General features: G+C 35.8%; 2 protein-coding genes across 2 annotated transcripts; one reads left to right on the forward strand and one right to left on the reverse strand.

The window, feature by feature from the left end:
• On the reverse strand, window positions 1-5,650 carry bco2b (beta-carotene oxygenase 2b). Its single transcript, XM_088427313.1, has 12 exons — window positions 5,581-5,650; window positions 5,302-5,500; window positions 5,023-5,234; window positions 4,751-4,866; window positions 3,846-3,948; window positions 3,357-3,485; window positions 2,455-2,615; window positions 2,206-2,373; window positions 1,978-2,115; window positions 1,122-1,304; window positions 904-1,014; window positions 1-497 (listed from the first exon to the last, which is right to left on the reverse strand). The coding sequence occupies exons 1-12, from the start codon at window positions 5,615-5,617 to the stop codon at window positions 381-383; spliced, it is 1,674 nt and encodes a 557-aa protein (XP_088283439.1). The 5' UTR covers window positions 5,618-5,650; the 3' UTR covers window positions 1-380.
• Window positions 5,651-11,494: 5,844 nt separating this feature from the next.
• LOC148415691 (uncharacterized) lies at window positions 11,495-16,010 on the forward strand. The gene is made up of 6 exons (XM_088427131.1): window positions 11,495-11,666; window positions 12,902-12,977; window positions 14,364-14,378; window positions 14,544-14,690; window positions 15,393-15,535; window positions 15,665-16,010. The coding sequence occupies exons 1-6, from the start codon at window positions 11,661-11,663 to the stop codon at window positions 15,872-15,874; spliced, it is 597 nt and encodes a 198-aa protein (XP_088283257.1). The 5' UTR covers window positions 11,495-11,660; the 3' UTR covers window positions 15,875-16,010.
• Window positions 16,011-16,039: the final 29 nt, after the last annotated feature.

The following is a 16,039-nucleotide window of genomic DNA, read 5'->3' on the forward strand; positions in this document are numbered from 1 at the left end:
TACTTTTGGTATCTATTTATTTTGTTAATTTGGAAAACAAGAACAGAGTGCAATGCTTATCCAGAGACAAAATCTAACCTTACTAAAGAGGAAACATTAATGTAGCCATTTTCTGTTCCGGTTTCAGGTGAACTTGAGCGTATACCAGCTGACTTTGAGTGGTGCAGGCCCTAAACTGATTACTATACAATTGTAAGGCATATGCATACAAACAACCGTTTACACTATAATACAATAACTCAAGAATAAATAGGGCATGTTTGATATCTGTATTTTGCTTCTATCTATCTATCTCTCATCTATCTAAATATATACAGTACATATTTGTGTGTAGTGTGGTGCAACTACAAAGTATGCATAACCAGAAAATGTCTAAATGGCTATGCAGTTGCATTGAATGTTCCATGGAAGCCGTACGGGATATTGACTGGCACCTCAGCCCTGCCCAGCTCCTCAAATGTCATGGCGTTCAAAGCCAAGAGGAATGTACTCTTGTCCTGAAAAGAAAACATCAAACAAAAACGGTAAATAACAGTGGTCAACAGAAAATTGGAATCATAGATGGCTTTGTGTCTTCGTAAACATCTTTATCATTAAGTCAGAAAACATTCAATCTGTTGCTCAACCTAATCCTTTATAAACAATACTGAATACGTATGTTCTTGTTATAAAACAAGTGCTCTGTCTGAAACGGAATAATGTATGTAAAATTTGTAGTTCTAGGTTTCTTAAAAATAATCAAAAGGAATTTATAAATGATTTGGAAAAGAGCTCTTCACTTTTATGAACCTAACATTGAATAAGATTTGCTCATCTTAATCTGCAGCACATGTAAGATTAACGCTAAATGATTACAATCATGATTACATTTTCTCCTACAAAGTTTTACTAAACTGTACCAACCTTATTTGGAGTGATGACCACGGACAAAATAACACCATCATCCTCCTCAGTGGCATCTGGGGAGGGTATGAAGACAGGTTCTGAGGGATATAGACCCGGTTGTTCCCAGACCTTTGCAGAAAAAGTAGAAAGGGATGAAACCGAAAAACAATCAGCAGGACGTCATGCATTGTCAAGTACCGTTACTGAAAAACATGTAGAGAGTTCCATCTACGCACCTTCATGTGTTTCCCCTGAAGGTCCATCTTGATCAGTGTGTCTCCTACAAGGTGTCTGAAGCCGCAGCCATAGAAATAGCGGTAGGGACGTGTGTTGTACTTGCCATAGTTGATTTGAGGAAACTCAAGACCACCATACTCATTTAGGTCTTCCCCATGGAGATCTTCATGGGTACAGAAGATCTGTACAAACACATTATTTCCTGAAGCGTTTTCATCAAACCAGGCGTATATCAGGGACATTAATTTGGAGTTATTGACAAAGGTATGAATCTTCAGCAAATGTCCAGCTTTGGATTTCTACTTCACTTCGAGGTCTCGACTTCTTCTCGCAACAAAAAGTAAAAGATTAGTTGACGATGTGCATCATCGCTAAGGTTTTTGATCCAAGCTAGCTAGCGCTCCCCTGTGAAGCTGACATGGACAAAGCAACCAAAAAAAGTTGAAAGCACAAAGGAGAGACCCTTAGAATGACACCGAAAAAAGTCGTATCGTTTACAGCTGTGTGAATATATATATCAACATGACTATACGTGCAACATATGTGACATTAACTGTACATCTGCTTCCTGACATTGAAGCAGATCACTATGTCATCCTAACATCAGTAAATAATTCAAATGTAATTCATAGTAGGTTTCAGAGTCTCCTTCTTTTATGAGTCTTTAATGCTTTCCTTAATGCATTTAAGCAAGCTATGCGTGACGGCGCTCTTTTGTTTACATGAAATCCGCCCCTCCCACTGCAGAGAGAACAAGTCATTCAGATAAAAAATGTATACATTTTCAAGTGTCTTTTGAGTAATCATGTGCTTTAATAATGTAATAATAATACAATGACCGGAAAATGACTTTACCTTGTTCTTTCCGATCCTTAATGAAGTGGCCGAGCTGTTTGGCAAGCTGTTCAAGTTCTGGTTGTAAGGCGTTTTGTCATCAACATTGAGTGGTAGAACAAAGCGACGTGGAAAGACTCTACACAGTGTGTTATACACCTACGCAGAAAAATAAGCGTACTTCATTGGTTTGATCGATGTCACGTATTCCAGCAACGAATCGCGCTGCATTTCTAAAAATCCGCTGACCTCATCAAGATCTTCTCCAGACTTGCGAAGGTTCTGGATATTGTAGTTTGAAATTGCCTGGCCATCATCTGACGCGCACATATCTATGATTAAGAAACCGTCCTCCTCAAAGGCGTTGATTTGGTGGAATGTTGACAGGGGCAGAGCAAGATACTTTAAGGAGCTCACCTGGAATCAAAACAGAATGAAAATGTCTGAAGGCACAGTATTGGGATTCAAAAGACTGTATTTCACTGAATTCAACCTCACCTTCCCTGTTTTTTTGTGGACCAGGTGGAAGATTGTTTTGAGTTTGGGGTCCCAGAACATGCTGTTGCTAATGCTCTTTCCTGTAAACTTGCCCGTTATAATCTTCAACAGGTCCATCTTGATGGGCTGCTCAATGAATACCACGTAGTTCTCGGACATAGCTATTGTGAATTAGACAGGAATAGCATTGATGATTTGCTAGCGACTCTGATTTTCTCTCAAGAAGCTAACAATCATATCACCTTATAGGACATTATTTTTATATATAATAACAAGGTGATTTTTTTTTCTTTGCAAAGCAGTTTTGTTAAGCATTGACTTAATTTGTGGAGAAACTTTCGAACTCTGTGGAGCTTTTTCAAAATACAAATCTAATATGGCGAAACTACCGTACTTTCCGCACTATAAGGCGCACTTAAAAGCCTTTTTAAAAAAAAAAAAAAGCTGATGGTGCGCCTTATAATCAGTTGCGCCTTATATATGGCTCAATATTGAGATTGGGATTCGTAGACGGGGAATGAACTGATAAAATAAGCTTTACCTGTTTCTTTTGTGTGTTTACAGTTGAACAAGGTTGGTCATATTGACATTGACTTATTATGCTATTGAGAGTTTAGAGTTATTATTTGAGTTATTATTGTTATTACTTTGAGTATTACTATATTGTGATTGAAAAAGTTTTAAAATATGTCATTAATTGTGGGTGCGCCTTATAATCTGGTGCACCTTGTATATGGAAAAAGTTTTAAAATATGTTATTAATTGAGGGTGTGCCCTATAATACAGTGCGCCTTATAGTGCAGAAATACGGTAATTATTTTAAGCCTTGCATAGAAATATGTGTTTTTTGCTAAAGTGTGTTTTGAAATTTCAGCACAAGACTTTGTTCATGTGTTGCTTACCAAAACTGTGGTAGTAGGAGGGTTTGGCACTGTCTGCTGAGGGAATCGAGCAAAGCACCTTGGCTCCTTCCAGTGTTTCTTCGCTGTTGTCTTTGCTTGGAGGCACTTTGATAATGTTGTAGTATGATCCTAAAATTCCATAGACAAACACATTTGAATTCATTTTACAGATAAATTGGGACGCAAACAATTTTAACATAAAGGGATACTGTGTAATTTTTCGCATGCGCCTGTGGGAGCTTTAGGGGCATTGCGGTAAATGCAGCACTTCCTGCTCTTTATAGCTATAACAGACATGGCGACCTATGGAGGGGTGCCACCTCCCATGTAATGTAATTTAATGATAACTAGAGCTACGTTTAAAACATAAGAACTAATAACACCTTTATTTGCAAGTTTTTGAAATTTATAATCATTAAATGTATTCATTTTTAATGAAAGACAGCCTAAATCTTATATAGTGTCACCTTAAAAAGGGAAATATAGTACCTTTAGGAGAATAGGAATTCCCCATGTTATATGTTGTTCCATCCAGATCAGTGTGAGGATGTGCGGTGGCGCCATTTACAGCAATGAATTCACTCCAGTTCACCTAATCGATACAGAAAAAAAAAAAAAAAAAAAAAAAGACAAGGGGTGAAAATGATTACTCTCATAACTTCTCAAAATGTCTCCACTAACCCTATACGCAAAAGTCAGGACTGGAAACATATTTCTCTAGACTAGCAGATTTAAAATAATTTGAACTCATTAAAAAGCACAAATAATCTTTGAATGAAAAAGACTCAAAACAGAGTGCTGTGCCATAAACCTTGGTACTATATTTGTAGTAGGGCAAGCATGTATTACTCAACAACTTCAGAAATTTGAACGTGTAACATGTAACCTGTTTTATTTCTGGCTTGTCCCCCTCAAAAATCATGTCAATAATCGCAATGCACGCTTATATAAAATACAGGCATATGAAATTTTGCAGAAGTCACTACAGCCAAATTTAGCAATGAGTTGCTTCATGTTACAATTAATTTTCAATTAATTTGAAAAAAAGATGGTCCCTGCCTATAAAAAGCATTAACTATCATTAGATTTATTGATACCTGCAGAAAAGTGCTCTCATGTATATGCAGGGTAATTATACCCCCATTTATGAAGTTATAATTGTATTTACCATTTTAAGAACACATTTATTTGCAACTTTGCATTGATTAACAAATGTATAATGTTACCATGCAATGTTATGCTTTGTTCTTTTATAAATACACCAATTTTTCTACATTATTATTTATGGAATTTAACAGCCACTAGAGTACTGCAAATACCAATGCCAAAGAAATTAGCTTCAACATACTGTTAAGCCATAATGGAAATATTTGATTTGAGTTTTCACTCACTACCTTTTTGGTTGTCTCCAGTGTCTCAGGGTCTATTTTGTGCATCATGTTGGTTTCACTGCTTACATAGTAATCACCTTTGTAGGTCACAAAGCTCACATTGGCATTATCTGTGGGCTCTAGAGGAAATACAAGACATTTCTATATTACAATACAGAAAACAACACTATTGCATTCATAAATAGTATTTTGTGTGATTAAAGTCTCTATTATATCAGTTAAACTGTGTATTTGTATCAACTTCGGTTCTGCAGTTAGACAAAGCAGATACTCACTTGGTAATTCAAATTTTGAGAGGAAGCGTTGGAAAAAGTTTTTACAGGGGTCCGGCACAGTGATTGTTCCAAATTCGGAAACAGTAATGCGGTTATTTTCATTGTTGGCCCGGTAACTGTCGCTGGAGAGGAAGCGGCTTTTGTAAGTCACCTGTCCCTTGCAAATTTTGAACTGATGAAGTAGAGCCATGCCATCAAACCAGTGGTTGAACCTGAGGAAGAAGATGGTTAAACCGCAATTGTTTTTCATAGTTGCTTTTTTCCAGTTCTTTCACTTACTTCTGATTTCCAATTTCAAACTTCCCGGGGCCATTCCTCAAAAAACTGCCATTGATCCAATCTGGAAATTTGCCTGTGATGTTTGTTTGGATTGGATTTGGAGTATCCTCCACAGTGCGCACTATTTTCTCGATACAAGGTAGACCGTGCACGTCTGTGAAATGATTGATGTTCTTCTTTGACTTGTGTTTTTGAAGTGCTGGAGGAAAGCAGGATAAAAAGACAATTAATATATCTCATCAATCAGTCCGTGTATTCCTGTGGAAAAAAAAGGTTTACCTGTATTTTTGCTTTGTTGGTGTTGAGTGGAATTCATGGCTGTAGGTTTTTATCTGGTCTCAGCGTCAAGATCCTGCAGGCTCCTCCTGTGGTGCAATTTCTGCAAGACTGGTGTTCACTTTTATACAGTACAGTCCCCAGGATTGTGACGTATTCCACTACAGATAAGTCAGCGAGCTATAGTGATTATACAGGCTTCAACAAAACAAGTTTGAAGAGGGTTACAGCAATTTCGCTCCAATTATCTTATCCGCTATTTTAGTAAATTGTTTGGTTACACCAACAAGCGGTAGATAAGATGGATGAATTGTGCCCACTGTACAGTGCCTTATTTATTGTGCCAATTTGTATTGTGCCATTGTGGCACAGATTGTTCACCCCTTCAAGTTTTGTTTTTGTTATATAAGGTGAAAAAATGTATATGTGTACAAATTGATTGAGTGAAAAATTCATAGAAAATGTCTATGGCAAGGTTTTTGTTAAATGTGTGATTTTTTTTTAAATAAACGGTACAGAAGAAATATTTGTCTTTATTATCACTTTTTTTTAAATTGTTTTGTAGTTTTTGCCAAAGCTCCGAGTGGATAAAAAAAGATTCTGAATAGAAGTTCTTTGTTTTGTCAATGACTAACTCCAAAGACAGGATATCAAAAGCAACTTAATATGTTTTAAATATTTTTATTAGATCCAGAAGGCATCCCAAAACACCCGTTCTGCTATCGTTTCTGCTTATATTGCTTGGTTGTGCTTTGACTTTGGCCACAAAGGTGAATTACTGATTTGTTCTATTCTTATCAAAGGAACCGGTTGTCTCAGATAGAAAGAATTGCAGCATCTGAATAATTTTGTCAAGGGGCGCTCAGAGTGCAGAGCTCAACCGAGGAAAATAGGTTACACTGCTTATACCTCAGATCATGTCATTATTATCAATCAGAACTGTCATAACTCTGAATCACTTTTCCCGCTATCTCGCATCCACGAGAGCACAGCATACTTTCTTGTGCTTTACCAAAGCAAAGATGCAATGGTCAAAATGCCATTAGATTGGATACTAAAATAAAAACAAAAACATTCAAGCACCATGTTCCAGTGCTCCAATAATTCTTCAGATAAAATAACTGCTCAGCCATGAACAATATTTCTGTAATTTCTGATGATTATTATTCGTATTACAATTTTTAAAAAAAGTTACAATTACCAGTAAGTATAATTTTTCCAGTGCATGAAACAGTTTACGTATTTAGTCGTGGTTTACAGTCCAAATTATATCGTTGATTATATACATATTTTAAACAATTCCTTTTATCTGACTGAACCTCAATATGTTCAACAAAAGATGAATGGCATTATTATTTTTGACTCTTTTTAAATCATTTATTCAATGACAATATTTTTTTAGCATTCATATGAAATTTGGTGAAGAATTATATTTTTTAGTGTTAACGCATTTGTTTATCTGCTGCTTAGAAATGAAACATTGTGGCCCTTGGCTAGCCTTCTCAATGTGTTTCCATATATATGTTTGCATTCTTGTTGTCGCTATTTATACACTTTGATGATATTTAAAGCCATTTGAACATGTAAACAAAGTGTACCCTTTAGCCTCCACGTTGTCAAATTTAGACTGAAAACTCCCGAAACACAATCGAGCCATTTGAAAGTTTTTGCAAGTCATCGTGCACGGCTTAGAAAATTCACCACAATTTGATGAATTTAGTTCGACTTGTTTGAAAGAGTACATCCATGGCAAAATGAAGCAGATTAATTCGCTCATCCACCTTAAGGCAAAAAAAGAACTGCTGTGTCATTCCAAGTCATCAGTACAGGCACACATGACAGCTCATACATTTAAGACTATTAATGGCCCATGCTCATACCCACTATGGGAAATGTGAAGTGAAGTGATAAATACAAGATAGAAAGATTTAGAGTAGAATGCTCCCACCTCTAAATTGAAGTAAAGAAAGGAAAAAGATAAATGGAAGGTATTGCATATTCTTTGCTTGTTGAATTCTCCCTTGAAGATGCTTCAAAGGTTCTCCAGATGTTCCGATTTGAACCTGCATATCGCTGACAAAGTCCTTACGATTGGAGATATACAGTAAGAATTTAAGCTTGTTAACAAGATATACGTTTGTTAAACCATTAGAATCGTACCATGAAAAACAGCAAAGTTTTAGATTGGTCAATAATTTGTAAAAAGAACACCCACGTATTGTGGACTGACGAATACTATTGTGAAGAAACAGGAAATTTACCAAAAATGTGATTAAAGAGGCATTGGCTGACATCAGCAATATTCAGCATTTACAGTGAAAAAAACACTAATACAAACATAAAATATTTATTTTACATTCACTGCCAGCCCAGTGAAAAATGAACCATTGACGTCTATAGCCGTCAATGGCAGTGAATGAGTTAAATGTCCTCCCGTAAAATGGTTTTGATGTACACAAGTAATGCATTTTTGTTCTTTGATTAATGCCAGTGACATATTGTGGCTAGTAGAATAATTAACTGATTCACTGACAGCCCAGCAAAAATGGATCTTTGATGTCTATCACTGTCATGGGCTGTGAATGGGTTGAAGTTCATCTCCAGCGGTTCTCTAGATTAGTGCTACATTTTCATTTGAAGATTGCCTTCGTGAAAAAGTACAGTAACCCTGTGCCATAAAATGTAACCTGGGAAATTGTAATATCTGTTCTTTACAGCGGATTTGATCCTTTGACTTTTGGCTGACTCCTTTTATCACCGATGATTGGCGTCAAACTGTGTTCGACTACTGTTAGACAGTCCTTTCAAAATTATCATTTTCCTTAGTGTGCTGTGGAGGATAATACACAGGTCAACAGAGCATAAAAAAAATCTATGTGTTCGCCTTTCAAAATCAGTTACTTGTTTTTCAATTACAGTAATAATAATAATAATAATAATAATAATAATAATAATAATAACAGAAAAGTGGTTATCACTTCTGCCTCAGTTCTGAGGACCTGGGCTTGGATTCAGATTCCGACTTCCTGTGTAGTTTGCATGTTCTCCCTGTGCCTGCGTGGGTTGCTTCACAACACAAACCCAAAAACATGCATGGTTGGTATATTGGACACCACAATTTTCTCTTAGGTGCGTCCTGCCATTGGCTGGCAACCAACTCAGGGTGTCCCTAACTTGCTGCCCGAATACAGCTGGCATATGACATGTGATCAAACCCAGACAACAGTGAGTCGTGTGATGTAATTTTCAATTAACATGTGTCAAAATGCATTTCTAAATGTATTAATTGTCCATGAAAAAACGCCACATTCTATATTTATTTATGAACTATATAAGAAGCTTTACCTGTGAAAAATAGCTGTATAAAGTATCACTTTAACAACATTGCCTATTTATGGATCATGTTGGAATCTCAGCAAGCGACACTGCTCTCCAGCAGAACCCAAACTGGCAAACTGCTCAAGTCTTCTTTCATAACATCTCTCAATCTTCTTTTAGGGTCTGCCTTTATTTTAGTTTTATTGTCTGGCAGTTCCATCCCTGGCATCCTACTTCTGATATAAACACTATTTATTGCTCTTCTGGATGTGTCCAAAATCAAGTGAGTTCGATCTTTCTAACATTAAACATTATCTAAATAGTTCTTTGTCTAGTTTTGACAGCAGTGCCATATTATAAATCATAGCATCCGTGTAAAGTTTGCAAAGAATTTAGTTTATTGCAGTCATTCTCTACTATCAAGTTGAACTCTATTTGACTTAGTTGATTGACACAAGTGGTGCTTTTTACAAAATGGCATGAAGATGTTTATTACGTTTGTGTAAAGTCACACAGAGTTTATCTGTTACATGGCACTCCTCCAGAGATAACTATGTCTAATGATATGGGGTAGCTTTCCCTCTGAACTCGACAGAATGAACAAATACGCAAAATATTACAGATACATATCACAACCTTTTGCAAAATCTTGCCTAAATTAACAACTCTATTTCCAAATATTTTCATGGTTATTTGTTTATATAGAGATATTTGTTTATTTGGCATAAGAACGTCAAGATAACTTAGCGGCATGTTGGCTAGTTGTTTGAAGTTGTAATTGTTATTAATAAAATCTTATGATTGTAATTTGTGCATTTTCAAATTTAGGAATTGAGGGTTAGGGTTAAAAGTAGAAATGGTTTTAGTCAAGGGTGTCAAACTCATTTTAGCTCAGGGTCCGCATGGAGGAAAATCTATCCACAATCAGCCAGATACTGTACATACTGTAACATATTATTTGTGTGTGTTCATCCATCTAAACAGTATATCATAAAGAAGTCTGCAAATTATTGCTATTTTTTAAATGCTCTCTATTTGGTTGCCAAAATTCTATTTGCCTTTTGGTAAAACTTAAGCATTACTATTTCGTTCGACACAACTTTCACAAGCTTATATTTTGTTCCGCTGATGCACGTGTGGTGCACAAGACAAATACCCTTTGTCAGAAAAAACATGGGTAACTTTTATCAAAAAAGTAATGAGGGAAGACAAGCAAGTATACTGCCCAGCCAAGCGTATACAATGTCTACCAAAGTCCAAAGATTCAGACATGAACATGTCATTGCGTTTTTCAGTGCATCCTTGACTGAAGAATGATACTATAGCGGGGTCACCAAGATTTTTGATAGTGGGTAAGTGGTTAATGCTGAAATTTCATCCATTTTATAATGTACATAAAAAGATGTTTCTCAATTCATCAATTATTTGTTATACATTATGCATTGTGAGTTTTAGTTACATATATATTCTAGTCATAGTCGATTTTCTGCCATTAAGCGCCAAATGAGCAAGCCGTAGATGTGCCTTGTGTATTTTAGATTGCAGTGTTTTGCAGTTTTGCGTTGATAAAAAGCTGAAGTAAACAAAAAAAATTGAACTTACTCCCATCCATCCATCCATCCATATATCCATCCATACGTTTTCTATTGCCGCTTATCCGATTTTCACAAAATGTCTTATCCTTTTCACACTCTACAAGACCCCAACTAAAATAAAACCTTGTATTTATTTTGTTTTAAAAAATGACTTCATTGACTTTACGTGGGTGTCTTCTGATGGCAAAGATGGAAGCATGTTGTGTAACTACTGTATTGGCTGTATTTAAAAAAACTTCACATAAAAATAACTTTTTTTACTATTGGGAAGATTGTAAACGACACTTGGCTTTAAATTTGACTTGACGGCTGTGTCACTTTGAGTTCATACTTCCTTCATGAGTGATTGGTTGATTGATTGGACATATATAAACATGACAACAAACAAAAATGGAATGAAAGAGGGGGATAATACGTAGATTCACAATTTAGCCTGGTTTAGAGGAATAGGCACAACTTAAATACTTGTGGTCTCCTTGTTTCCCATAATTTACTCATATCATGATAATACTCTAGGAGTAGGTTATTCCTACATAATAACGAATCCCCAAACAAAATAAAAAACACGTTGCACTTAACACGCGCACACTTAAACACGTTATGGCCATGATATATAAAGCTCTTTCCAAACATACACGAAGACAAAAACAAATAAACATTTTTATTCGCTCCCAGTAATTTCAGTAATTGTGTCATCCCTCTAAGTGTTAAATACAAGAACGTGTCAACATTGGTAACCAAATGATAATGAATCTGTATTACGCGTGTGCCCTCTTGTGGTCGTAAAGAATACGACTCAGTAGTACATTTTTCAATATAAATCCGCACAAATGAGCTTCATAAAATTTTTAGTCCATCTAGTAAAATCTGAAGTCCCTCGGAGACAAACTATGTATAACTTCATACTAATCAAATGTTTTGCACACACAATCCAATGAATCAGAATTCCATCACTAAAAACGGAATTTACTGTCCACTTCCGCGTGAGATTTGCACGGGAAGCATTTCCACCTAAGTACAGGATACTTTTTTTGACATTTGTGAGACAATAGAGGCGCGGCATAACGCTAGCAAAGCGCGTCAGGTTTGAAGCATTCACACTTTTGTTAAACTTCAACTTTAATTCTCCATCCCCTGGTTAGTTAAGAAAAAATCGGAACGAGCTGCACCATGTCGGTATGTAAAACGTTTCGTCAATTGACATATCGATCGTCAATATCTTGTACAGTATTTGTAGTTTTCTGGTGAAAGGTATTTTACGCCGAATAGAAATAGTAACTGGATTAGCTTCCGAATATTAGCACACGCTTGCATGTGTTCATAGTAAAAGTAGAATACAAACGTTTACACTGCTGTACTTTGTGCGTTTTGTATATATTGCCGCCTAAAAAAAAACACGTGTGTGAGTGAGTGTGTTCCTCTTCTACTTGTTGCTGGTTTTACTGTATACAGATTCCCTACAGGTATTTTGTAATTTGAACACAATATAGGTATAACTTGCTCACAAAATGCAAATAGGAATTTGTGGCCACGTCTCACTTACTCGATAACGGTGTTTGCGGTCCTGATTTATGCCAGATATTATTTTGGCATCCGGCTATTATTGGCAGTATTAAAAAAATTGGATGAATTGAATGGATTACTATGTGGTGTTAAGGTGCAAAAACACAGTTGGAACAAAGGTCAATGACAATTCCAGTATTATCGTGCCCATGTATCTTCATATGGCAATGTGAATTGTACAATTTTAATTCAAATTCAATCCAGGATTCATTTGTGAGCTCCAGGGGTCACCAACCTTTTTGAAACTGAGATCTGCTTCTTTGGTTCTGAGTTACACGAAAGGTTACCTGTTTATGTAAAGACACCAAACATGTCAATGATTTTTCACAATGATTGAGGAACAGCTGTAGTAAATATGTAAATCAAGTGTAATATGTAATGTAAATGTTTTGTAGTTGAAAATTTATAGAAAATCACCAATGTTCCATTGCTTGTAAGCTATTTGCAGAACAGGCCAGAGGGATACACACGTGATCTTTGGCCGCAAAATGCCCTCGGGCACCACGTTGGTGACCCCTGGTATTCTCCTATATTATAAAATATAAATAGTGACTATAAAATTTATATGTCACCGGCTCTGTGAAAAAAATCAAACCCTAACCCTTTGCCACAAAATATAGCTGCTTGCAGGGAAGAAATGCTGTGCTGTGAGAATGGAGAAAATATAAGAAATATTACTTGGGCGTGTGGAGGTGTAATGTATGTATTAATACGGTATATTAATACTGGTATGTGATTAGATATTTTTTGTGTATGCAATATATGTGGAATTTATGCATATGTAAATATGAACACTGCAGAATTGATACATAACTAATAATAAAACAACTTGTTTTTTTTCTTAACAGGTCTGCTCAATATCTTCACATGGCACATTCACTGTCGAGTTTGTCGGCGTATATGATGGAAGCTTCCGTTTCCGAGGTCAAATCAGTTCCTTACTTTCGTCTTTCTTATACCGTAACTATTCTGGTGTGCAGTCAAGACTGCAAGAGTCAGTTCTACTGACGTAGCTACATTGCATAAACACGCATAAAAATAAATTGCAGTGATACGCTTATCCTTTCCAACTGTTATTCCACTGAATCCACTACAAAAATATTTGATATTCATACTGATGTTTACTATTGGTTGTGGCAAATATTTTCTGTTTGAAAGTGCTACCTGAAATCTTACCTTTACTTTAAATATTATTCAATAATAAACTGATAATTGTAATTGTTTTTTTAAATCTTTATTTATGCCTTTTTTCCTTCCTTTCCCCTCAAACAAAGAATACAAAAGAAGTAGCGCCACCCCTGTAGTTGAAGCCAGTAACTGACCAAACATGATAAAAATCAGAGTTTATAACTGAAATTCCAATTAATTACACAAGAAACCTAGGTAAGAGATTTACAACGTTCCAGTGAACCCTCTCTCCTCCTCTCCTTTGTGTGTATGAGTTTCTTGAGGAAGATTGGCTCCCGGCGCGACCATCGACCAATGAGGCCAGGAGTTGTAATCTACTCCCGCCCACTCCCCTTTGTTAGGTAGACCAAGAGGAGAGCGCAAAGGAGCAAAGGGAAAAAGATAAGCGCAGGAGCAGAGTGTTGTAAATCTCTTACCTAGATTTCTTTTGTAATAAATTGGAATTTCAAGTGTAAACTCTGATTGTTATCATGTTTAGTCAGCTACAAGCTTCAATCTAATTAGACTTCCGGGCGCCGCTAAAATAACCGCGACTCTCCGTTAGACTACAGCCAAATGTATGGGAAGGGACAACAGTACAGTTACTGTACTGTATAAGGTTTAATCATTTAAGATTTAAATAAATATGTATACTGCATTAGTTCAAGGAGTGCCTGTGGCAAGTGCATTTAGAGTGAACTTGTTTGTCTGGCATGCAAGGAACCTTCACAGCACGTCTCAAAAATAAAATCAGCAATCATGTACTTAACAAAGATGTCGCTTGGATAGCAACATGTGTTGCTCAAAAATTTGTATGTGTCTTTGAGTATTAATAATTCCTTCACAGATTAGTAAGTTATCCATACCATTGGCAGTATTATATAGTTTTTACTTATGATTTCCTTGAACATCTCAACTTCATTGGAAAGAGTTTTTAAATATCAAGCTAAAGTTCAAGCTCAATTGTAAAGCACACACAATACAGTTTGGTTGCGATAAAGCCTGCATTTTCAGAAACCTAAACAAATATCCTGAAGTTCATGGAAGTATTTATACCAGATTCATTACCTGTTAGTCAATCACTTTTGTTTTTATGTTTGTTTCAATGAAAACTCTAAATTATTGTCCTCCTCTGTCTTGCAGCTGTGGATGATACAGGTAAAGAAATTCATCATACAATATTATACATGTATGAAAGAGTATTTGCTTAACTGCACTTATGCAGCTGTGTGTGTATATGTGTATGTATGTATATATATATATATATATATATATATATATATATATATATATATATATATATTTATTTAATGTTTTTTTCAGATGGTCTTGTGACAGAAGACTCTTTCAGAAAGTCAGTGGATTGTTGGAGTGGTTCAATTCGAAATAAGGACAACAAGTATCTGGTTATAGGGGATGACTGTCAAGTTGATGTTAAAAACTTGACGATCCAGCAACTACGCTTGCCTAGTAAGAAGCCACATTCAAATATTGCATAGTGGATTTAAAATGACTTTTATGGTAGAACCTTAAGGTTGACCACACATTTTACTCTTCAAGTGGAAATGTTTGCAATAATACAGTACGTTCTATACAAGTGGGGGCTCGCTAGTCTAATTAGAGCGCTCGTGTAATCAGAAATTGGCAACATCACTGGCTCATGTTTTCTGGTTTCAGTCCTGTAATGTGCACAATGCGAGTCCAAAGTGTACGGAAAATAGATGGATTGTTCACCTTAAATGTAATTCTACAAACGCAATATCAATCAATATTCTGTGTTTGGGTTAGTTGCAACACAGTTCCTGATTCTACACATAAACACTTGGGAGTTCTGTAGTGCATCGGTTGCATTTTAGTCACTGTAAATTTTATGCAAGATCATCAATTTAGTTCTGTAGTGTTATTTTTTCCCCACTGAGTTGAAGCGTAAACCCAGTGAGTCATCCACAAAAAAAAAAAAAAAGTGTCCTGCTATCTTAGACTGCAAAAGCTATTCCGAACAATAGATTGTGATTGGCCTTTTTGCAGTTAAAAATACCACAATTGCACAATTGAGCTTCTTTGCATACATTTGTGAATTTACAAGCACAACTCTTCAGTAAAAACTCTCCCAAAAATATTATCCATAACATAACATAACATAACATAGATTTTCTCCCGTTTTATCTTCAGGTTGCAAATTCAACTTCCAGTTTTACGATGACTCCTGCCGTATGGCCAGAAATGGCTTTGCTGTTATGCTATATGCTATAATAAATGAAAGTAAGATGGTAGTTTGCTGTGGTGACAATCGACAAATTTACTCAAAGGCAATGGTGAGTATTAACTGCTTTTAAAAGTTCTGTTCCAGAATTTTCTCTTCTAGCCATGACGCAATCTACTTAAGTTTTCTATAGGATCAGCTATAACACGTTGTTTTGTTCCTGTTTTTTTTTAAACCACAGGATATTCCGAAGGTTATTGACAAGGAAAACGAGGCTTTGTTTTACATGATTCAATTAAAAGAAGGAACAAACAAATACATGTTGAGGTCCTCACTTCACCATCATGAATACTTGGGATTTGAGCCTGATGAACATACGTCTCAACTCACCTTGGTCTTGCATAGTAACGTTGATGAAGTGGATGATCGCTGTGAGATAACTGTTACTTAATTCTTCATGTTTTACAACATTCATTTAAAAATGGAAATTAGCCAAGCTTTTTATTTTTCAAGTTATGCATAAAACTTCAAGCATATACAAACATTTTTTCTAATGCAAAATAAAAAAATTCCAGCTCGCAAACAAACCATTGTTTGGTCCGTTTTTTTTTGTTTT

This window comes from Hippichthys cyanospilos, chromosome 11 (assembly GCF_059441005.1).
Source record: "Hippichthys cyanospilos isolate Australia breed blue-spotted pipefish chromosome 11, RoL_Hcya_1.0, whole genome shotgun sequence".
Taxonomy (NCBI): Eukaryota; Metazoa; Chordata; class Actinopteri; order Syngnathiformes; family Syngnathidae; genus Hippichthys; species Hippichthys cyanospilos.

What these genes read in the sequence shown, in the direction of transcription:
- LOC148415691 (XM_088427131.1), top strand. An exon ending in CCAGCAACTACGCTTGCCTA is followed by an intron (nt 14,691 to 15,392) that starts GTAAGAAGCCAC and finishes TTTTATCTTCAG; the next exon opens with GTTGCAAATTCAACTTCCAG. An exon ending in AAATTTACTCAAAGGCAATG is followed by an intron (nt 15,536 to 15,664) that starts GTGAGTATTAAC and finishes TTTAAACCACAG; the next exon opens with GATATTCCGAAGGTTATTGA.
- bco2b (XM_088427313.1), bottom strand. Translation starts at nt 5,617, where the DNA reads ATGAATTCCACTCAACACCAACAAAGCAAAAATACAG. An exon ending in CTCCTACTACCACAGTTTTG is followed by an intron (nt 2,616 to 3,356) that starts GTAAGCAACACA and finishes AATTCACAATAG; the next exon opens with CTATGTCCGAGAACTACGTG. An exon ending in CTGGAGAAGATCTTGATGAG is followed by an intron (nt 2,116 to 2,205) that starts GTCAGCGGATTT and finishes TTTTCTGCGTAG; the next exon opens with GTGTATAACACACTGTGTAG.